The sequence below is a fragment of the Camarhynchus parvulus genome, chromosome 28 (assembly GCF_901933205.1).
Source record: "Camarhynchus parvulus chromosome 28, STF_HiC, whole genome shotgun sequence".
NCBI lineage: Eukaryota > Metazoa > Chordata > Aves > Passeriformes > Thraupidae > Camarhynchus > Camarhynchus parvulus.
Genome location: NC_044598.1, coordinates 1,301,249 through 1,324,707, shown reverse-complemented (window position 1 = coordinate 1,324,707; position 23,459 = coordinate 1,301,249). Strand labels below are relative to the sequence as shown.

General features: G+C 51.8%; 1 protein-coding gene and 2 non-coding genes across 3 annotated transcripts; 2 read left to right on the top strand and 1 right to left on the bottom strand.

Moving 5' to 3' along the window:
- The first annotated feature begins 714 nt into the window (after positions 1-714).
- On the top strand, positions 715-787 carry TRNAV-CAC. Its single transcript has one exon. It is a non-coding gene; the product is annotated as a tRNA-Val (tRNA).
- A 355-nt stretch (positions 788-1,142) lies between these two features.
- TRNAG-UCC lies at positions 1,143-1,214 on the bottom strand. The gene has a single exon. It is a non-coding gene; the product is annotated as a tRNA-Gly (tRNA).
- A 513-nt stretch (positions 1,215-1,727) lies between these two features.
- On the top strand, positions 1,728-21,606 carry DPP9 (dipeptidyl peptidase 9). The gene is made up of 21 exons (XM_030966506.1): positions 1,728-1,893; positions 3,688-3,775; positions 6,182-6,435; positions 9,058-9,170; positions 9,883-10,056; positions 10,633-10,801; positions 10,968-11,081; positions 11,346-11,474; positions 11,969-12,030; positions 12,548-12,648; positions 14,016-14,193; positions 14,380-14,545; positions 14,628-14,707; positions 16,495-16,647; positions 16,792-16,927; positions 17,713-17,858; positions 18,372-18,518; positions 18,662-18,814; positions 19,343-19,485; positions 19,783-19,894; positions 20,306-21,606. Exons 2-21 carry the CDS (start codon positions 3,720-3,722, stop codon positions 20,396-20,398), a joined length of 2,679 nt encoding a protein of 892 aa, XP_030822366.1. The 5' UTR covers positions 1,728-1,893; positions 3,688-3,719; the 3' UTR covers positions 20,399-21,606.
- Positions 21,607-23,459: the final 1,853 nt, after the last annotated feature.

Here is a 23,459-nt window from a genome sequence, read left to right as displayed (position 1 = left end):
GTTAACATTGCAGTAGGGTAAGAGGAACAAACTTAGAACTATCTGGGATTGTCAGCCCTTGACTGAGGGTGGTGAGGCCCTGGAATGGAATTCCCAGAGAGCTGTGGCTGCCCCTGGATCCCTGAAAGTGCCCAAGGCCCGGCTGGATGGGATATGGGATATCTTGGGACAGTGGAAGCTGTCCCTGCTCATGGCAGGGCGTTGAATGAGATGAGATTTAAAGTCCTTCCAATTCAAACCAGTCTGGCATCTTGTCAGTCTGTGATTGTCAACAGGTCTGTCCTTGGGGCCGTTCCTCTTCCAGCCCCTGTCCCCAGGGCCAGGCGGGTCCTGTCCCTCCCAGGCGGCTCTCCAGGGAGCTCCACTCCCTGTTGCCACTATTCTACCGACATCTGGTGGCAGCTGTCTTAGGGAAAAGCGACATTTCTTCAGCAGCGCCCTGCGCCCCCTCAGCGGGAACCTCTCTGTGGGGCTGTGTCGTCTCTGAGGGGACCTCCGAAACACTGCCCGGGACACGCACCTCAGTCCTCTCATGAGACCAGCGGGTGTCTGGGAGCTCCAATTAGACATTGATGATTATCACTGGGTGTCCCGCGCGGCGCTTCTCGGGGTTTGCGGGAGGTTTATTTTGAGGTCGCCGTGAGGTAAGTCTGCATCCCCTCAGCCGCCATGGTGGGAACATGGGGCATCATTAGGCAAACCTTCCCATAGCGGGTTTCCGTAGTGTAGCGGTTATCACGTTCGCCTCACACGCGAAAGGTCCCCGGTTCGATCCCGGGCGGAAACACCTGTTTTTTTTTCCCTCATCTCGGAGTGGTTTCTTGTGGCTTTCCATTTCTTTGTTGTTTTGGTTTGGGAGGGGGCTTAAGGTTTGGTTTTGGCTTTTTTTTTGTCGTTTTTTTATTCTGAGTTATGTATTTATTTCCCCGCCGTCTACTGACGACTCGGGGTCTCCACCGCGAGTTGGGAAGAGAAGTAACCGGCAGCATTTGCCCCATCGCTGACCAGCGCTCGCCTCCCGGCGGGGCTCAAGTGGCTGAAGTGCAGCCGGGCGGGCGCTCCGCGTGCCGGTGCATCTCAATTCGGTTCGGATAGGTAAGAAACGGGGAAGGGAAAAAAAAATAATAAGAACAAAATAAAGCTGCGTTGGCCGGGAATCGAACCCGGGTCAACTGCTTGGAAGGCAGCTATGCTAACCACTATACCACCAACGCCCGCTGAAACAATGATTCCCGGCTTCCCTCAGGAGCATCACCCAGCGGGAACCAACCATTCTCGAACAAGGGATAAATCATAGCGAAAGATCAGAATGGCTTCACAGCCACTCCACGATGGCAATAAATGCTGGATTTGGGGCCCATCTCTGAAGGAGAGAAGGATCTTTTCTCCGTTCTTTTTTTACCCTGTATCAGCCTCAATTCTCTCTGTGCCCACCCTCTCCAAGAAGGACTGCCCAGGGAGGCGGCAGACTCACCGTCCCTGGAGGTGTTTAAGGACAGACTTAGCTCCATGGTCTGGATGATAAAGTGACTATCGGTCACAGCTTGGACTGGATGACCTCAGAGGTCTTTCCCGACACCTAATCTATTCTGTGTCATTTCTAACAGCTCCGTACTCCCGCAGGCATCTCTCCCCCGCTAGAGGCACTGGTTCCTCCCGCGCCGCCCGGGCGCGCTCCCGCCGCGCGCGCGCGCTCCCGCCACTTCCGCCGCCGGGTGAGAGGTCGCGCCGTGGCCGCCACCGCCCCCGCGCCCCCGTTTCCGGGGCTGCCCCGCGCCCGGGACATGGAGCGGCACTGACGGAGCCGCCGCCGCCCCCCTCCCCCCCGCCCTCCCTCCCGCGCAGCAGCCGCCCCCACCCCCGCCCGGCACGGGGAGGTCGCCGCGCCCCGCGGTGAGTGAGGAGGGGAGGGGGGGATGGCGGGCACGGAGGGTCCCGCCCCGGCACGGGCACGGCTGGGTGGGGCCCGCGCCCCGGAGGGGCGGCTGAGGCGGGCGGGGAGCGCTTGCCCGCGCCGTGGGCCGCGTCCCCGCTGCCTGGGGCGGGGGTGCCCGGGGGGTGCGGTGTTTGCCCCCTCCGAGGGCTCTTTTCCCCCGCGGGATGGCGGCGGCCTCTCCTTGCCCCGGGGAGCGTTTGCTCGCCCGGGTTGGGCCCAGGCCTGGCCCTCGGGGTGGTTTGCAGTTCAATCCCCCCACAGGCTGCCCATGGAGGGGGTGACGGGGGGTCCCTGCCCTTGGAGGGGGCCCCGTGTGCCCCCAGCAGCCCCGGCTGGGCGCAGGAGGGTGAGGGGCTGCTCACCCGTCTCGCTCGCTGCCCTTGCACGGGCAGGAGCCACGAGGGGCACAGGATGCTCCATCCCCGGGGATTCCCCCTCTCCTGCTGTCCCGAATCCCGGCCTTTGCTCTGCACCAAGGGCAGAGCTCCCGGCGAGAGCTGCAGAGGGACACGGGCTGCTGGCAGCCTTTGCCAGAGCTCATCCCTCGCTGGAGAAATCTCCACCCGTTTATCCCACCCTCGGTTGCTTTAATTTTTGGAGGTCTTAAAGCTCCTGGCCACGACCGGGACATGTTGTAAGGGCTCCTGTAGGTGACTCTGTTCCTGTGTTCGGTTGGCTCTTCCCGAATGATTCACGCTGGTTCCTGATCTCTTTTGTGTATTTTGCTCATTTTCTTTTTTTTTTTTTCCTGGTTCGAGATTTTACCGTTCCTTCCCTGTGTGAAATGCGTGATCTGGGCTGGGTGCAATGAGGGTTAAGATGTTCCTCAGAGTCATTAAAATCGCAGAGCAGCCGAGCCTGGCAGGACCTGGGGAAGTTTCTGGTCCAACCCCTGCTCAAGGCAGGGTCAGCTGGGAGATCAGACCAGGTTACTCAGCATTCCTGAGCATCGCTCCCACTGCCCTTCGTGCCTGCATCAAAAACTGCCCTTACACTGCTGAGCGCTGCTGCTTCCTCCCTCTCTGCAGCAGAGGAGTTTCTTTGTGAGGCTTTGTCTCTCCTGGTCCCCTGTGAGTGCGCTTTTGGTGGAGAAATGGCTGTTTGGGGAGAGCAGGAGCCTCGACAAAAGGCAGTGCCGGGTCTTGAGTGTGTCTGTGATTCAGAGCTAAAGACCTTTGTACTTGGGGAGACAGGACAGCAGTGAAGCACCTTCCTGTGCTCCTGGAGAGCAGATTGGTGTGGGGAGCCAGGGTTCCTCGTGGCAGCAGGCTGAGGCACAGGGGAGCAGCATTCAGGCTTGGAAGATAAATGTGGTTTTTATGTCCCAGGTGGGACTGTGACCCTCTGGCTGGCTCCTTATGCTCTGTCCTTTGTTTGACTCTTCCCTCTAAGTGTATGGACCAGACCTCTGTTTTATCAGTTTTTAGTACCTGATAGTTGCAAGAATTCCAGCATTTTGGGAAGGGGATGACAGAAAGGTTCAGTACTCAAGATTCTCAGATTTTAAGAAGAATTTTCTGGGAAGGAACGAGGCACACCACAGAGTTCGCTGGGCCTCATTGTTCAGATGAAGTCTGTCAGATTTATCAAGGCTGTTCAAACCTAGGCTGTGCTGACAGAACAGATTTGGAGCAAGGAATGAAACCCAAGGATTTATTTGTGCCTCCCTGCTCAGCTGGAAATGTGACCTATGGAAGATGCTTTTACCCAGCAGCTGTATGAAATCTCCTTTCTCCCCTCTTCCTCCCCAGTTTCCTGTCCTGCCCAGCTCTCTGAGTAGTTAATGCAGAAGATAAAGAGGGTTCGTCTGGAAAACGAGACTGCAGGAAGTTGGAGAAGGTATGTCCAGGCCCCCGTGTGGCCTCTGTGTGCTGTGGGACAGAGCAGCAATCACCTCTGCACTGAGAGGAGCCCCATCTGCACAATCCTGCCCAGGGAGCTCTGTGTCAGGATCTGTGAGTCAGGAAGTGACTCAGGACAATAACTTCTTTCACCCACTTCCAATAGCGAGCTTTACAGTTTTTCCTGGGTTCTGATTTCCCACCTGTGCTTGTTGTCCCCTCCAGACTAACACCTTGCCCCAGAGGAGGGCTTGGTGGCTCACCCACCTCACCTGACGGGGCACAAATGGCATTAAAAGACCCCCAAGGGGCAGCTCCATGTTTTTGGGAGTGGAGAGAGCAGTGTTCCTGCAACAGCTCTGAGTCATCTCAGTCCCTGCCTCAGCGCGGGGCAGAAGGGACAGGGCCTCTCCAGCAAGGTGGAAATCTTCTCTGTGCTATTGCTGCCTGTCTTAAGATGGTTAATAACTGGTGTCTTGATCCAGCTCACGTTTGAGTAATGTAATCCCCAAATTACTCTGAGATAAGTTACTCCATGCACTTATTTACTTACGTACACAGTGTTGCCAAACACCGGCTACGACTTTTTCCAGAGGTGGCTGTAGTGACAGAGGCAGAAATCTGAGTTTCCTTTTACTCTCTATCATGCCAGGACCTAAGTTTTAGGAAGTTTTTTTTCCCTTCTAGTGGGAGGTATCCCTGCCGTGGCAGGGGTTTGGAATTAGATGATCATTAAGTTCAAAGCATTCTGTGATTTTTTGAGAGTCCACCAAGCTACAGCAGTGCCCGTGGTAATTCCCAGCACTCCCTCCTCAGTTTGTGTGGTGGCTGCTGTGCTTATCCCAATTCCCCACTCCATTCTAGTGTCGAAGTCACCAGGATGAGAACAGTGCCAAGCTTAGAGCTGTGCTGTTCACATGATAAAATCATGGCAGTATATTTTGGAAGGGGCTCCAGGCTCCAGTTCAGCTGGGGGCAGGTACCAGTATCACATCTGTGGATTGGTTTTAAAGGTTAAACTTTCACTTGTGAGGAGCCAGCCTGGCTGAGTGAGATGGATTCATCAGCTGGGTGAGAGTTACCCAAGGGCCAGGCTTTGTGAGCTGAAGCCAGAGTATTTAACTGGCTCAGTTGACCTGCAGTGGGATGGGGTTGGAGAATTGCTCTCAGTTTATGGATTTTCATGGCCTTTCTGTCATGTGTTTCTGACAGGCAGCACTTCTGCCTTCAGATGTGATTTTAGCTGCTGCAGTGGAGAGCCTGGATACAGGCAGAGGCCGCAGACACACAGTCTTAAAACATCCCACATCTCTTTTGTGGTTTCACTTGGGCTTCCTGCCTGCCTTTGATTGGAAAATACTCCTCTTTATCCGTTTTCAAGCTGTGGATTTACTGCTGGGCAGTAGGTACCAGGAGTACCTAAAGAATTATTTTGGGATCTTGTGTTACTTTTGGCACATTTTGTACAATTTTGGGACTTAGGAGTCTGAGGAGATGTTACATTTTCAGCCCTTGCACAAGGCTGATTCTGTCTCCTTGGAGCAAAATTATCCAAGCTAATTTTGTCCAGTAAACTGAAGTTCTTCTGAAATTCTCTGTAACATTCTTTCAGGTACCTCCAAAACCCCTCAAGTGTCCTCTTGGAGGGACATCCTGCTTCTCAAGTGGGGTGTCAGAAACAGGTTTTCCTAGTCCTCAGCTCATTCCTGCTTTGCAGTGGATGACATCACTGACCTTGGGCAAGTCTGTGGGTCCACCTCAGCTCAAATTAACATTTGTGTTAATGTGGAGGTGGTTCTTACCCTCTCCTTCCACACCTGCTCACTTGGAAATCTCTGAGGAATGTGTGCCACGTTTCTCAGGATACAGCCAGGGTCTGCTCCTGCTGCCTTCTCTCTCTTAGCAAAGCACTTGCACTTTTTTTTCCTGATTTCTCATCTCTCTTACATCATTCCTGGCATCAGTATCTCCTCAGGTAAGTGAATGGGTCTGAACCTTTCTCCCCAAGTGATGGGCAGGTTTTCCTTTGGGATAGGAAGGAGATTCCACTTCTGTGGTCTCACAGGTCAGGAGTTTATGTGCCTTTATGATAGCACATAGCTTTGATGACATATCCATCTGAATTCCTGGAGTGGTTTTCCTTTGAGTCAAGCTGCTCATTGTCTGCACCAGAATCTGCTGCTTGAGCTTTCTTTAACAGCTTATTCTAGAGCCAGCCCTGGGAGAGGGAGTTCTCTGAGGTCAATATCTTCATTTACAGGATTCCATATGGGATGGGAGATGGACTTTTCCTTTCAGTGTGTTTCAAATGTAATCCTTGAGCACAGAGAATCCCAGGATCTGTAGTTTAAGGAGCACCTGCTTGATTTTAAGGCTCAATTCTCTCCCTCTACTCCTCCCTCAGTTTTTTGCCCAGTTCTGAAGGGGAAGCGAGGATGACTGCAGTGGACACGCTCTCGGACAGCTCTGAAGTGGTCGAGATGGAGGATGTGCCTTCCCAATTCCAGGTGCAAAAGCATTCTTGGGATGGGCTGCGTGACATTATTCACAGCAGCAGGAAGTACTCGGGCATGATAGTGAACAAAGCTCCCCATGATTTCCAGTTTGTCCGGAAAACAGAGGAGTCCAGCCCGCACTCTCACCGCCTCTATTACCTGGGTAAGCCTCGTGCCAGCATCAGGGAAACGTGGGGCTCTTCCAAACTCAGCAGGCAAGGGAAGGGAAGGGGAGGGATGGGAGAGATCTCCCTCTGTGAGATTTGGGAACTGAGATTGGGTAACGTGGCTCGAGGTCTGCAGGATCTTCTGCAAAGCCTGGGACTGAGCAGGGACTCCCCAGTGCCAGACAAGCCTCAAACACAGGGATCAGCTGTGACAAGGGGAAGTGTTGGCCAGCCAGCACTTCTGTGTCCTTTGTCACGCAGGGGATGGGCCAAGAGAAGGGACTATCTCATGCCTCTGTAGGTTGGGAGAAGTGGGATTTACTTGCTTCATTAACCAGACTGACTTTCCAAGAAACTGGCTGTCAGTAATGACCAATTACATGTTGCAACATATTAATGGCAGGATGGTGGTGTCTCCTGCTGTGTTAGGTATCATGAAGGTAGGATGCTTTCAAGAGCAGGGAAGAAAATTGAGGTGGGAATGAGCTGTTCCTGGCATTTGCAGGGAAATATTCCTTTCCTTCAGTGGGACTGAAAGCAGAATTCCATGTTGTACAGATCCCTTGTTACAGATGGAGCCACGATGTAATTAGTGACAGAGTTGTTAGATTTTAGTAACTGCTGGATCATTTTGTGGCTGGTAACATGGGAAGCTTTATAGACTATAAAGAGTTTGTTGTGCTTTGGGGCATGAGCTGATCATTACTGGGCCAGTACAAAAATTGCCAGATATGCAACTCTGTGCAGTTACTGCTGCCCTGAAGTGACCCTGCTGTTCTTCCTTCTTTTTCCGGGTTTTGAGTGTAGGTCACTGTAGGATGCTGGATTTGAGGGACTGATTTGTGTTGTCACTAAGCAGCTCCTGTGTGCCAGTGACTTGATTTGTGTGGTTCTCATAAATTCTTGGGACACAAGTGCTGCTCTGAAGGGCAGGATCCAGAACTGGCATATTTTTCTTGTCAAGTCTGAGCAGTGAGGCTTGATTTAAAGCTGAATGTATTTCCAGTTCACTTTGATACTGGTTTTGATCTAGATGATTAAAGAACTAAGTGCCTAATTTAAAATTTTTTTAATGTTCTGTTGTATGAAATGGCAACCAAACCAGCTACTGGGTGGTTGGTGTTCTGCCAGGGTGTGACTGCTCCAGGAGCCAGAACCAGGAATGAGGATACACGAGTGCCTTTTCAGTGTTTCCTTCCTTAAGGAATTGTACAGGGCTTAGAGCAGGTTAATCCCTCAGTCAAGATCAGCATCAGCCAGGTAATCCCAGGGTACCTCTGCTCAGATGTCCCTAATAAAGCGTAAATGCTGATTTAAATGCTGATTCTTTTCCATAATAAATGGACACTCCCAGGCATAGGGCAGCCACAGCTTCTCTGGGCAGCCTGTAAGTTCACAAGTGTTTAACTCAGTGTGCTGTTACTGCCCCAGCATGAAATAACATTTTAAAGTGTTTAAATAAAACTGAGCAGTGGATGGAGAGTCCTGATGAACTTTGCTGTAGGGTTGAATGTTTCATTTGCAAGCAAAGTAAACTGTCTTTTGGGGAGGAAAGCAATATTTTCCTTGTAAATGCCAATTGATTGTAGTCAGCTTGAGGTCATTGGAGAAAGTTCTAACATCAGGGGAAGGGAAGTCCAAGTCACATTTGCCTGAGTGTCAGATATGTGTGTCCAGAGTCATTTGTTCCTCTGTGCAGTTTTTCCTGTATGGCCATCCTCAATCATTCCTGGGCCATCCCCACAGAGTTTTGTGTTGTATCGTGGCAGATGCTGCTTATGTTAAACACCACATGCTCAGCACTTTGGTGTTCCTGGATCTCTGAGGATTAGATCTTCACATATTGCTCTGCTTCCTGAGCACTTATTAATATTTCAGTTTTAATTTGAAGTAACTACTGCTGGGTCAGCCAGCTCAGAAATCTCTCTGTTCTGCCCAGAACATGTGCAGAGTAGGCAGTATCAGGGCACAGATCCCTGAGTGAATTTCTGATCCCGGGAGTCTCTGCAGCATAAGCAGAGGGCAAGTTCATGGTCTTTGTTTTGGTGGAAACTGTCAAAATCACATGTGAGGATATTTGATGGTTGTTTTGGAAGTTGGATTAAGGCCAGGAGCTCATTTGATAACCGCGGTCAAAGGCTTATGTAAAATGACAAGGTCTTTTGACTCTGTAGGATACTGTTTCACATTTGAATGGGCTCTCTGGAGCTTCCAGGCTTTTCCTTCCCCCCTTGCAAGCTGCTGCCTTGGCCTGAATCAGGTCCCTGTAGCAAATTTCTGTATGAGAAATGTGGAGAGTAATGTTGAGTCACCCATTCAGGGAGTGGTGCTCTTAGTGTGGATCTGGAGCATGGGAGGACAGGCACAGAGGGGAAAGTTGGACCTAAAACATTCTGGAGGGGTGGGATATGTTAAATCTGGCTCAGGAAAATTCCAAACAAATCAATATCTAAGTGGTTTAGATGTTATTCTGGGATTGATCTGGGAGCTGCTTGGGAAGGAATGTGGGTAAAGGTCTCTGGGCAGCCCCAGCCCCTGTTTGCAGACTTCTGTTTGAATTTGCTCTTTGTCCTGGCTAATTCATCTTGAGTAGGATGATGCTTTTGTCCTCCTAATAGGAATGCCATATGGTAGCAGAGAGAATTCCCTTCTTTACTCAGAGATTCCCAAAAAGGTACGGAAGGAGGCCTTGCTGCTCTTGTCCTGGAAACAGATGCTGGATCACTTTCAGGTAAGCTAGCTATTCCCAATTATAATTATAGGATTATAATTGGGAAGAGCCTGGGGAAAGTGGGTGATACTGTGGTGGGGACATCTGTGTGGTGTCTGTCATCCTTCCTGCTTTTAAAAAGTTGGGAAAGTTGAGTTTAAATTGCTGCTTCTGCCTTACACTGTTGTGAGTGCACCAGAAAGGGAGGGAACTTTCCCCTCCCTGGTTTCAGTATCTTCGTGTCCTTTGTCACTGGCAGAATTGGAGGGTGTTGGTCTTTTCAGCCCGACTTAAAAAGTTCCTGGTGGAACAGAATTTATCTGCCTTGACCCCATTTGGGCTGCGAGTTCTCTCCAGGGTAATTCAAGATCCCGGAAGAACTTTTGTTTGCAGTGTCTGACATGGAAACTGTTTGTGAAGGCTGCAGATAACGTCATTAAGTTAATTGGTTACATCTGATTTGCATAAGCAGAGCAAGCGCAGCTGTTCTCACTTCATGCTGAAGTGCCAACTGTAGAACTGAGAGATTCACAGCTCATCCCTGCTGTAGGGGGAAATTTGGGGGGTTTAGGCCTCCTGGACCCCACAGCTGTAGCCTGGAGTACCGGAACTGGGGACCTGTACCCTGACACTGCTGCCTGTTTGAGCCAGGGTGTTGTGACAGGCTCAGAGCACTCCTGTGAACGTTGCTCTCCTTGCAGATCCTTTCAGATATTCCTTTCTTCAATTCTAGGCAACCCCTCACCACGGGATGTATTCCAGGGAGGAGGAGCTCTTGAGGGAGCGCAAGAGACTGGGTGTCTTTGGGATAACATCCTATGACTTCCACAGTGAGAGTGGCCTGTTCCTCTTCCAGGCCAGCAACAGCCTCTTCCATTGTCGAGATGGGGGCAAGAATGGCTTCATGGTGAGTCTGCCAGGGACTGATTTCATGGACTCACCTCAAAGGGGCTTGATGGTTTGGATTGGAGGTGGCTGCATGTGGAATCCCAGGCTGGATTGGGATGGAAGGGACCTTAAAGCCCATCCCAATGTCACCTCCTGCCGTGGGCAGGGACACCTTCTGCTATCCCAGGGTGCTCCAAGCCCCATCCAACCTGGCCTTGGACATTGCCAGGGATCTAGGGCCACCCACAGCTGCTCTGGGCACCCTGTGCCAGGGCCTGCCCACCCTCCCAGGAGGTTCTCCTGGAGCCCCTTCATGCACTGCAAGAGGCTCTGAGGTCTTCTCCAGTGAACATTCCCAGCTCTCCCAGCCTGGCTCCAGAGGGGCTCCAGCCCTTGGAGCTTCCCTGTGGCTCCTCTAGACCTGCTCTAGCAGGTCCACATCTTCATTCCTTTGGTTATGGTGGCTGCTCTTGTGTCCTGTCAGGGCCACATTTGCCATCATCCCCTGGCTGTGCTGTGTCTCTTTTAGGCTTTTTCTCTGCAGAGCTGGGAGCTGATGTGGCACCCAGCTCTGTGTGTGTGTCTCTTGCCACAGGTGTCTCCAATGAAGCCTCTGGAGATCAAGACTCAGTGCACAGGGCCACGGATGGATCCCAAAATCTGCCCTGCTGACCCAGCCTTCTTCTCCTTCATTAACAACAACGACCTGTGGGTGGCAAACATCGAGACGGGCGAGGAGAGGCGGATGACGTACTGCCATAAAGGTGTGGGGCTCCCTCCACCCCAAAGGGAATTCCTCTGAGGAATCTGGCCTGCAATACCCACATTCCTGGCTTATTTCTTACAAGTGCATTTGTCTTTTGGGTCAGCATTTTCCAAGGAGATGTAAATGCGAAATGCAAATGCTGTCTCGTCTTTGTTCCTCTCCAGGCTTATCCAATGTTTTGGATGACCCCAAGTCTGCTGGTGTAGCCACTTTTGTCATTCAGGAGGAGTTTGATCGGTTCACGGGCTATTGGTGGTGTCCCACAGCTTCCACAGAAGGTCAGTCACTGTTCTGCTCATCAAATCCTGGCACTGTGACTGCTGCCTCCAGCTAGGAATGAGGTTCTGAGCATGATTTTCCTTTGGGGTGTTCCTGGGGAGATCACCTGAAGGAACAGAGCACTGAGGGGATTATAATCGTGCAGTGTTGGCAGGTGGTCACTAAGAGCTGGGGCTGTACAGGTGTTCCCTCTGCACCAGTGCTCCAGGCAAGGCAGAAACAGCAGGAAATGCTGTTGTAAACATTCCTGCTCTCTGTCCCAGGTTCAGAGGATTTGAAAACACTGCGGATCCTGTATGAGGAAGTTGATGAGTCAGAGGTGGAGATAATTCATGTTCCTTCACCTGCCTTGGAGGAGAGAAAAACAGATTCCTATCGGTACCCCAGGACAGGTGGGTGAAACACGTGCAGCTGCTGAGGCAGCTCTGGACTCCTGCTGGAATCAGCACTGGAATTGGGGCTATAAACTTTGCATCATTAATCTGGGCACTTACTGGGATGTAGAAACAGGTTGTAAAAGTTGAGACCTAATTGACTCTCTGATCCCAAAACCTGCTGCAAGAAAGGCTGAACTTTAAATCCCAGCCCTAAATGAAAGGATTGCTGAGGAAGTGGAATATATCTGGTGGCATATTGTGGAATACATTCTGAATCCCATCTTCCCTCTCCCTCCTGGGAACACGCACAGCCAGCTAGGGAAGGCAAAGCAAACTGTTCCCATTCCCAGAAATGACTCTGGTGTTTGCTCACATACAGATTTGATATTTGTAAATTCACACAGAGCCATTTCAGTAGGACCAGGGGCAGTTCTCCTTTAGAAGCTGTGTTTTGTGTAACCACAGAATGTTCAACTTGATCATCTTGGTGGTTTTTCACTTCTCTGCAGGCAGCAAAAACCCCAAGATTACATTGAAACTGGCAGAATTTAAAACAGACAGCAAGGGTAAGGTAAGTGATAACTCAGAAGGGACATTGCACAGGAGGGTTTTTGAAGCTCCCTAGAATTCAAGCAAGGTCACAAATAAATCCTAAATAGTGTTAGTCCAGTTTTTTTATTTTCTTGTGATAGTTGGATCTCTAATGTGTTTATCCAAGAAACAAAAAGACTTGAAAATGCTGACAAGAATCATTCTGGGGGAGATTCAGCTGGGAATGTGGAGGGAAGGGGGAACTGGGGCTTGCCTGGTGCACCATGGCAGAGACAGGAGGGCTGGAGCCAGGGCTAATCTGGGGCTTCAGTCCCTGCCTGTGTCCTTTCCTGTGGCTGAATGCCAAAATCATTTTGCTTTGAAGCCGTTTTTCCCTTCTCTTCGTGCTCTTTGTAGCGAGGCTTGCTTCTCCTGGCCTGACCCTTGCTGATGCCAGTAGCTAAACTTCCTTGTTCTGCCATCTCCCTGAGCTTCCCTGGGAGAAGGTGATGAGCTCTGGTGCTCTGATTTGATGTTGGGCCTTGCTTTTGCTGCAGATTGTGTGTGCTCAGGACAAAGAGCTGGTGCAACCCTTTACTGCCTTGTTTCCCACTGTGGAGTACATTGCCCGTGCTGGATGGACCCGGGATGGCAAATAGTAAGTCCATTTTCATTTTCCTCCCAGAATAACTTTCCCAAGGGCTCCTCTGGTTGCAGACCCTCGACATGCTTCTGCTGTGTTCATGACCTGGTTTTAAAGCCCCAAGTGCCAGAAATGGCACATGAGTATTTGGCCTCTTCAGTGCTGTAACATCCTAAAAGTAGGAACAAAGCAGAGCAGAGTGACAGGCTGTGGGGTTTGTCACAACCAGAGTTAAATGACATTGATACAGTAAGTGGGCAGTCCTGGGGAATTCTTTGGAGCTGAAAATGTTTAACACAGGTACAGGGTGTTTCCTGCTGAAAATGGGGGTGTTCTGTGGGCAGTTTTATCTTTGCTCATTGGCACAGTTTGTCCTGAGTCACAGGACAGAGGCAGGGTCTGTGGTGCCACGTCCTTCATGCAGCGTGTCCAAAGAGAAGGATTGCTCTGGGGCTGGCTATTGCTCCAAATGGGATACATAGTCTTGCCTGAAGAGTTACAGAATTCACCCCAATCTGATTGAAATTTTAAAGTTCTTAATTTTCCCCCTCCCAAGCTTGGCTGTTAACTGGTGTGTGTGCCGATTAAGTTAAGGTGACTTGGCTGTCTTTGAAGGTGGCATTCTGTAACTCATCATTAATTTTCTGCTCTGGAAAGGAAATTTAGAGAGCTTTCCAGCAGGTAATCCCAGAGGTGATTGTGATGTTCTGCACCAGAGCTTATCTAAATGTGCTGAATATCTCAGTTCCTGAAATCCTGCGGTGCTGGGGGAGAACTGGCTCTTTTCAAATCTGTCTTTCATGATGAAACTCCCCTGGATGCACTCACAGGCCTTGGGGTGGCTGTGCTTTGCCATCTGTCATGCTGAGAGCCTGCAGTGCAGCACCACTTCCAGCGACTCTCCTTGGAGGGGAGCAGGGCTGGGACTGAAGCAGCTCCTTCCCCTGGCACCCGTGTTGGGTCTGTGCCTCTCCCTGGCAGAGCACGAGGAGGAGGCTGCAGACAGAGCTCTGGGAGGGTGCTCACTTGAGCTGCAGGAGAGCTGGAGCACAAACAGTGCTTCCTGGTGGAGGGGTGTCCAAGGAGGAGTTCATTCTGGAGACAGGGCTGTGTTAGCAGTGCTGCCTTGGAACAGGCACTGGCAAATCTGTCAGACATCTCCCCTGAGCGATACCCCTGTGAAATACCAGAGCTGTCTGGCAGTACGTGTGTGTTGGCACAGCTTCCAGGGGATTAGAAAGCAGCAGTGATGAGAAAAGCTTTGCATTCAGATGCCCAAATCCTTTCTGGCAGCGGGGGGAAGAAAGGGATGCATGTTCTGAGTGTTGGAAAGGGACCTCTATTCTGTGGTGCTGACATTCACCTCCGACTTCTTTCCCCAGTGCCTGGGCTATGTTCCTAGACAGACCTCAGCAGAGGCTCCAGCTAGTCCTTCTGCCTCCAGCACTCTTTATTCCAGTCCCAGAAAATGAGGAGCAGCGTGCTGAATTTGCCAAAACTGTGCCAGAAAATGTCCAGCCATTTGTGATCTATGAAGAAACCACTGATGTGTGGATAAATGTAAGAGGCTCAGGGCTGGGAGGAGAACACAGGCTGCCCCTTCCTCCCTCCCCTCAGTTAACCATTCTCATGTTGATTGGTGTCCAGTTAAGTCCTTGCTATGGCAGCTTTGCTACTCAGTCCCAAATTTGGCGTTGAATCAGGGGTTTGATAAATCACTCACAGGTTTCTCATCTTGTGTGGCAGGTTCATGACATCTTCTATCCTTTCATCCAGCCGGAGGGGGAGGAGGAAGAGCTCTGCTTTATCCGAGCCAACGAGTGCAAAACGGGGTTCTGCCACCTGTACAGGGTGACAGCAATCCTGAAGCCAGGCAGCCACGACTGGGTGCAGCCCTGTGTCCACAGTGAGGGTAAGGGCTGCAGCCCTGGGAGCTCCCCCTCCTGCTGGCCTTTGGGGAGGGCAGTGATTGATGCTCGTGGTCTCTCTTGTAGATGATTTCAAATGTCCCATCAAGGAGGAGGTTGCCCTGACTGGTGGGGAATGGGAGGTGCTGGCAAGGCACGGATCCAAGGTAGGGGTTATTTTTATTCTCTTGCAGTGCTCAGCTCTGCATTGTCTGCCCCCAGTCCTGGCCTGAGTCCTCCCTTACACTTGGGACCTGCTAGAACTGCTTAAGCTTCATTTTGTTGCTGTTTTTATTGCTGCCTCTGCTTTCCCCAGAAGTGCTGTAGGCCAGTGCACATGGATCTGATTGCCTTCTTAATCAGACTTCAGATTGCTCCTTAGGTAAATCCCAGGAGTGGGTCAGGCCATAAAAAAGGACACAAGTCTGAGGTTTAAGAGCAACAAAGAACCATTTTGTGGAGAAGCTGGGGATTGCTGCCGTTGCTGAGGCATTTTAACTCCAATGAGTTCTTGCAATGTGGAAATGTGTCCTGGCACTCAGAGTGAACTCTTGGTCTCCAGCTGATCCCTCAACAGAGCCTTTAGGAACAAGGCAGCTGGGGAATATAAAGCAATTTAGAATATGGAGAAGCTGTATCTGTTGTTGCTTGCAGAACAGCCAGAAATGAATTTTTATTAATCTTGTAGAAACCCAGTTTCATTTTTGCTTCAGGAATTAACTCCGAGTCTGATCTTTAACACTCCCAGGTGATTCTGTCAAAATAAAGACCTTGGCTGTTCATTTCCAATTAATCTGGATTTTCACTTCTCGCTTTTTAAAAGACCAACAGCTTCAAGCTTTTGGTTTCTGCTGCTTTTCCTCAATCTGCAATTAACCTGCTGTCCCTCCCCATGTGGATTCTCACTGTACATGCTGTTGATTTTGGCCACAGCTCTTCCCTGCATGTGTTATGGCTAAAATTGTGTTAGCAGCAATTATTTTGATGCATTTGTTGCTCCACAGGGCTCTGCCTGGTTTTCCTGGCCAATTGAGTTGGATGTTTTTCCCTTTGCTGTTCACAGGGGTCTTCAAACTGTGGGTTAGCCAGAAATAGCACTTGGAAACTGTAAGGTGGAAAAACAGTTCAGTTACTGTTGCTGGATCAATGCAGGATTTAAAAGCTGTCGCCTCTGTTCCTGCCTGACTGGGTGGTTTTTAGAAACAGCTTTATCTGGACAGTAAAACCTATTTTAATGTGTCTCAAAGTTTGGTGCTGAGAGCTGTTAGACTGGTCCTCCCACAAATGGGAATTCATTACCATGATGGCTGGAAAAAAGGGACCTGTACCTTTATAATGCAGCCATGCTGGCTGTGGCCAGGTGAGGGTTGGGCTCTTCTGCCTGGTAACAAGGGACAGGAGCAGAGGAAACAGGCTCACGTTGCTCCAGGGGGATTTAGGTTGGAGATGGGGGAAATGGCTGCACTGGAAAGGTGATCAGACACTGGGACAGTGCTGTCCCGGGCACTGGGGAGTCACCACCCCTGGAAGTGTTCAACAGGGTGTGGATGTGACACCTGGGGATGTGGCTTAGTGGTGAACATGGTGCTGCTGCGTTCATGCTTGATCTTGGAGGGGTTTTTCCATTTTCTGAGTGATTCCATGGTTCTGTAAGACGCCATATAAGCACAGAATGTTCTTTGTTAAGAGGATGGCTTCCTGTTAACCTGCAGGAACAAAGCCCAGCTCTTAATGCCCATTAATAAGCAAATGTTTTGAGTCTTTAACAAAAGGGCTGAGGGACTGCTGTCTGTCACTGCATTGTGTTGTCTGCAGTTCTCCCAAGTGCTGTGTGTGTTCTCTGGCCCCTCAACCCCCTGCCCTGAGCAGCCCTGTCATGGTCTGTGTGTGTTCTGGGCTGGCAGAGGAGCAGAGCTTGTCCCTGCCTGTCCCTGAGGCCTCTCTCCTGGCGCAGATCTGGGTCAATGAGGCCACCAAGCTGGTGTATTTCCAAGGCACGAAGGACACCCCGCTGGAGCACCACCTCTACGTGGTCAGCTACGAGTCTCCCGGGGAGATCATGCGCCTCACCACTCCAGGCTTCTCCCACAGCTGCTCCATGAGCCAGGTTTGTTGTCCCTTGGATTCCTGACTGCCAGGGGTCCTGACTGGGAATGGCAATGACTCGTGGCCAGTAACGAGTCCTGAGCGCTGCTCGAGACATGGCGCAGTGCAGCACCTCATGCCCTGACTCTGCTGTGTTCCCTGCCAGAACTTTGACATGTTCATCAGTCACTACAGCAGTGTGAGCACTCCTCCCTGTGTGCATATCTACAAGCTCAGCGGCTCTGACGATGACCCTCTCCACAAGCAGCCCAAGTTTTGGGCCAGCATGATGGAGGCAGCCAGTAAGTCCTGGGGAGGGGCCAGTGGGGCCTTTCAGTGAGAACTCCCCAGCCCGTGGCCAGGAGTGATGGGGAGGGAAGGGGTCTGAGTGCCTTCACTCTGAGGGAAGGTGAATCGTGTTATCTTGTGCGGGAGACACTTCTCACTTGCCCAGGAAATGTTCTGTGGGTTTTGATGTGTTTCACACCTGGAGAAAAAGTCCTGCTCTGGAATGTACAGAGTTGACACACACACAAGGATGGGGTTTTACTGTGGAGTCACTGAATGGTTTAGGTGAGAATGGACATTAAAGTCCATCCTGTTCTCATGCCCTGCCATGGACAGGGACATCTTCCACCACTCCAGGTTGCTCCAAGCCCTTTTCAACCTGGCCTTGAACACTTCAAGGTGCTTTTTTTATTTGGGATTTGTCTCAAGAGGGAAGGGACAAGTACCTGGGATACAGTGGCTGCTCCATTCTGCACTGCAGGTTTTAAAGGTTTAGGTACAGCTCACCTGTACCCTACTGCAAACACTTTGTCCCATCCCTGTTGTTACCTTCTCCCACCCTGCTGTTGTGGCACAGTGCCCATTGGAGAGCTCCCACCTGGTGAGGTTTTCCTGTGGAATCCCTTCCCTGTGCAGGCAGGTGGAGGCTGTGCTTCCCAGCGAGGGGCTTTGCTAAGCCTTGGTGTGGTTTGGTGTTGAAGGAGCCCTGCTCAGGGTCAGCTTTGGACAGGGCTGGTTCAGGGGGTGGGAGCAGAGCCTGCTCAGTCCCTCAGCACTGTGTGTGACCCTCCTGCTGCAGGCTGTCCCCCAGACTACGTCCCCCCGGAGATCTTCCACTTCCGCACGCAGTCGGACGTGGAGCTCTACGGAATGGTCTACAAACCCCACGATGTCCAGCCTGGCAAGAAACATCCCACGGTGCTCTTTGTGTATGGAGGCCCTCAGGTAAAAACCATGGGGAATGCTGGGGTTAGGGCTGGGGCTGCTGCCCAGGGCAGAGCTCTGTCAGTCATGCAGCAAGACTTGCACTTTGGGTAGCAATGAACACTGTCATAGAATCATGGAATGGTTTGGGTTGGAGTGACCTTGAAGCCCATCCAGTCCCACCTCTGCCATGGGCAGGGACACCTTCCACTATCCTAGGTTGTCCAGAGATCCAGCCTGGCCTCGGACACATCCAGAGATGGGGCAGCCACAGCTCCTCTGGGCACCCTGTGCCAGGGCTTCACCATCATTACAGCAAAAAACTTCCTCATAATATCTAATCTAAACCTACTCTTTCTGTCCCTGTGTTTGACCTCTGCTTCAAAGCTCAGATGACTTTTCCAGCATGTGGTTTGATTTCTATGGCTCTGATAGCTCGATGAGTGGCTGCTGTCCAGCTCAGGATCCTGCCACACAGGAAGGCACTGGAAGGCAGCTGCTCAGCTCTGAAACTCTTCCTCCCTCCTTGTGCAGGTGCAGCTGGTGAACAACTCCTTCAAAGGCATCAAGTACCTGCGGCTGAACACGTTGGCATCCCTGGGCTATGCTGTGGTGGTGATTGATGGAAGGGGATCATGCCAGCGAGGCCTCAAATTTGAAGGAGCCCTGAAAAACCAAATGGTAACATCCTCCTTGTGCTGGGGAATCTCTGATCATTTGTCCTTCCTAAGGGTGGTGGCTGCTCATTTCCTGTGTGGGTGTTTCTGTCTCAAGTTTCTACATTTATCAAGTCCACTAACATGAGCCTCCTTTTTGCCTTTTAGGGTCAGGTGGAGATAGAGGACCAGGTGGAAGGTTTACATTATGTAGCAGAAAAATACGGGTTCATCGACTTGAGCCGGGTCGCCATCCACGGCTGGTCCTATGGGGGCTTTCTGTCCCTCATGGGGCTCATCTGTAAACCCAACGTCTTCAAGGTGAGCCTGCACGTGGGGCTGGCACCTTTGGGACACTTGGTTCTCACAGCTTCTGTCCCTCTTGGCAGCTGGAATTGGCCTTTTGGTTTATTTGTGGTGGACAGGTGCAAATGTCCCCCCTCTTCTGCCTGCCTGGAGCTCCTCACTCCAGTCCTGTGTCCTGCTGCAGCTCATCCCTGGCTGGGGCTGGAGCAGGATGGCTCTGGGATGGGCTTGGTCTGCCATACAGGGAGATACACATGTGCTATTGCCCTTCCAAGTCCCCAGCACAGTTTCTGGATCATTCACAACTCCTCCTTGCAGAGGGGAGGCTTTTAGTGCTGATGTGCAGAAATTTTTCCCACTGTGACCACAAGAGGAACAGCAGGAGGAGGAATCTGGGTTGTGTGTGGGATTGCTGAAGGAGAATCCTGGTCTCAGTGACAGAACAGCCCAGAGCCTTTCTGCTGCCTCTCCAGGAAAGCAGGGGACACTTGGGCTGTTGAGCAGGCGCTAATGGAGGCTTGGTGGCACCTCTCTGTTTGACAGATTGCCATAGCAGGTGCCCCTGTCACCGTGTGGATGGCCTACGACACCGGCTACACCGAGCGCTACATGGACGTCCCCGAGAACAACCAGCAGGGCTACGAGGCTGGCTCGGTGGCACTGCACGTGGAAAAGCTTCCCAACGAGTGAGTACCCGCTCCAGACCTGCTCCTGGAGCTCTGCTCAATCCCACAGCAATGGAAATGGAGGGGTTCTGATCTGCTTTAACTCGGCAGCGGCTGGGCCACAGCACGCCCAGCCGCCCTGCCAGGGAGGGCTTGAGGCCCACGGCCATGGCCTGGCACTGCTCTTGCCTGGGTTTGGCTTGCCCAGCTGGAAGCTCTTTGCTCAAACCCTCTGCAGAGCTTTTATCTGGTGCCTCATTGTATTTTCCATCTGGTTTCTCATCCTGTTTCTCTCCTTATCTCTCACCCTGTGTCCAGGCCAAATCGTTTGCTGATCCTCCATGGCTTTTTGGATGAAAATGTGCACTTTTTTCACACCAACTTCCTGGTATCGCAGCTAATCCGGGCTGGAAAACCTTACCAGCTGCAGGTAGGAAGGACAGGAGTGGGGAGGAAAGGTCCCATCAATCTGGAGGAAGTTCCCTGCTGTGTGTTCTGGGGGTGGGAGGGGATGGAGGCAGATCCCCTCGTGCTGTTGTGATGCTGGTGCCAGTGAACACCTCGCTGGACTCAGAGGAGGCCGGGAGGTGGCACTGTGGCTGTTCCATGGCTGCCAGATGTGCCATGTGCAGGCAGAGCTGCTGCCCCGGGGCCTGGAACTTTCCTCCTCCACGAGCTGTTGTGTCCCACTTGGCAGAGGTGGCTGCGGTGAGGGAGGGGTGCTCCAGATCTTCCCTGGCACTTCTTTGTCCTGGTGGAGACTGGATGGAGGGAGCAGGGCTGAGGGGAGGGAGTTCTGTGCCTGCCGAGTGACCAATGCCCTGTGTCTGCCCTGGCACAGATCTACCCCAACGAGAGACACAGTATTCGGTGCCCTGAGTCAGGAGAGCACTACGAAATCACGCTGCTGCACTTTCTACAAGAATACCTCTGAGAGCACGAGCCTCTGCAAACTGGACACTGACAGCTCACCTGCCCCGTGCCCTCCTGCTCCCCGGCAGCGTCCAACCCAGAGCACAAGGGGCTGAGTGCCCACGTCGGGCTGGGGATACCCCCAGGCCAGGGGGAAAAGCTGGAGGGCACCTTCCCTTTGGACAGTGCCACCTTCTCTCACTTTCCAAGCTGGAGGTCTGCTCCTGCTCGGCTGCTCGTCCTCCTCCTCTCCTCCAGCCTGGCTGTTCAATGCTTTTTTTGCTGCTACTCCCTCTCTCCTGGGAATCAATGGACAGTGGTCTGTGTCCCGAGGCTGAGGTTTGTGTCCATCTCTCTCTCCCCAATCCTTTTCCTCTTCCACTGCACCTGTGCAGTTCCCAAACTCTTACCTGCAAGAACTCAGTGCCTGTGTTGGAAACGGAAGAGCCGAATCAGAAGCTGCCTTAAGCCAGGAGTGCGAGGGAAGAGAACTACCTACTGCTCACCTGGGGATCTGCTCTGTGTCCTGGCCCTGCTGCCACACTGGAGCCCTGGGAGCTGAAGAGAGGTCTACAGAAGCATGCAACACTAGTCTTTTTTTATATCTATCTATTTTCAAGTTTAAATTTGCAGAGCAGATGGAGGAAGTGGCCGGGGCCGGTAACGGCGCCCTCTGATCCTTCCTCTCATGGCCGCTCTCATTCAGAGTTGTGCCAACAGGTAGCACTGGCAGCTGGCTACAGCCAGAGCCTCTCTCCAGAGCTCACAGCAGCATTTGGGTTTTTGCAACACAAGATGGATGATATTTATGCAAATCCTCCCTCCCTCCGTTCTCTGTGCCGCCTCCTTGTCCCCTTGTCCTTCCCTGAGCTTTCCAATGTGCACTGAAATTGGCTGTGCTTCAGTTCTCTGCGGGTCAGTGACTGGTCCCCCTGCCCGTCTACTCAGCAATGCTCTCTCCTGGTTTTTATTTACCTGGGCAACAGGAACTGCAGTTCTGGGGAGGGGGATTGAGCAATCACACCTCAGGGGAGCACATCCCCCCCTCAAGCCAAGGGTTCTGCCAGGGGCAAAACGAAAACACAAACAAAACCCACCCAAATGAACCACGTCGACTTGCCCTGGAGTATTTTAAGTGCGTATTATGAAAAGAAAATATTTTTATGGATTCTTATTCTTTTATAATTATGAGTGTAAGATGTAGCGACTCATTAAAATATTGGAAAGAGATGTGGTGGCTGCTTTGGGGGGCAGGAGGAAGCAGCAGCTGCTGCCACAGCCAGAGCAGCTCTGCTGCAAGCCAAGTGCTCTGTTCTTTCTGTGCCGAGCAGTGGAGAGAATATTAAATCCCTGATGTTCCTCGGGGGAAGCACGATCCAAGCAACTGAGGGCTGGGAATCCTGGGCCGTGTGCTTGGCTCAGTGACCTTGAGCAGTCAGCAGCAGCCTGGGGTGGGCACCTCCCTCCCTGCGATGGGACTGGGGGTGCAGCTGCTCTGCTCCCGCTCTGGGACACACTGAGCTGTTTGTGCAGAGCTGGGCCTGCCTCTGCTTGCCCTCCCAGCCCAAAGCTCCCAAACCTGGCCGTGCTTTGCCTTCCTCCGTGGGAGCTGCTGTTAATTAACCCCTGTTAATGCCCTGAGGGTGCTGCTGGAGGCTTGTTCTAAATGCAGAGCTTCTTCCAGATGGAGCATTTGGGTTCCTGGGGATGGCTGGGAACAGATTTTCCCCCCTCCTGTCTCTGTGCCCAAATTGTCCCAATATTGCAGCTGTGGTTTAGCTGCTACAAAGCACCTCAGGTGTGAGTTTTGAGGTCAGAGGGGTGAAAGGAGGGACTGGGGTGGAGGAAGTTGCACCTCTGAGATGTGTCTATAAGAGCACCCTGCAGCCAGCAGAGCTGCACCCTCTGTTCCTCACAGCTGGGTGGGTGCTGCTGGATGGTAAGAAGCTTTATTTTTGCAGAGTTTGTTTCTGTGCTTCCCTAATTTAATTTTTAGGCTTAATTGGAACTGCTTTTTCCTGTCCCCGAAAAGCTGAGTGTTTCTTAAAATGTCTTAAGACGTCTAGAAGAGTTTGCAGATCTGTTGGCTCCTCTGAACCCCCAGCTTGCTGCTGGACTTTTTGGCACCCTAGAAAGGGGTTGGTCATCTTCTTTTGGGGATTGAGAATCCCGAGAGGAATTAGCTGGGAAATCTCCTCGAGGAGCTGTTCCATATGGAACAGGCTCTGTCGGGATTGGAACACAAATGATGTGGGAGGCCCCACCCCGGGAAGGGATGGGAGCAGGGTGGCTCTGGGTGGAGGATTTGCAGCTGGAGGATGAAATGAAGCTGAGTTAATTTCCTGAGTGAGTGGTAATGACAGAGGAACCAGCAGGTGCTGGGGAAACCAGGCAAAAACCACTTTTCCTCAAGAATTTGGGACTTGAGAGTGGCTTGGGAGGCATTTCTCTCCCAAAACTCACCCTGTGGGGCTTTATTTTTAGGTGGATGGTGTGGAGGGAGAACAGATGTTCTGGAGGGCTTATTTTTAAAACAAAATCACTCCTCAAGCTACAGAATTAGCTCAGAAAAGTCACTCCTTGCCCTGAAAGATGCTCGAATGGAAAACTTCCTGGCATCTCCATTCCCAGCGTGGGTGTGATAAAGGTGCCACCACAGCTCTGGCTCTGGGAAAGCCACGTCAGTGGAAACTCGGGGTGCTCGGGGGTCTCAGGCACTTGATCTCTGTCCTGGGCCGTGCAGGCTGCACCCCAGAACAACTGGAGCAGCTCAGAAATCCCAGGGTCCCCCAAAGGAGGAGTGGGGAGTCCAAGGAGAGGGCTGGGCTCTGGGTGTGTCTGTGCTGCCCAAACCAAAGGGTGTAAATTGATCTTGCAGAATGCTCTGCGAGGGATTTTGGTGAAATCACAGGCATCCCAGCTCCGTGCTGGGACACAGGGAATGCTCCAGGCACGGCCTCTGCAGAGAACCCTCCTGTCCCTGGTCCCCCTCCAGCCCCTCTTGGAGCTGGCGCAGATTTCTGTGCCTCCCCCTCTGCTCTAATCCAGGATTTTCCTGCTCCCAGCCCCTGGCTGTGCTGGGG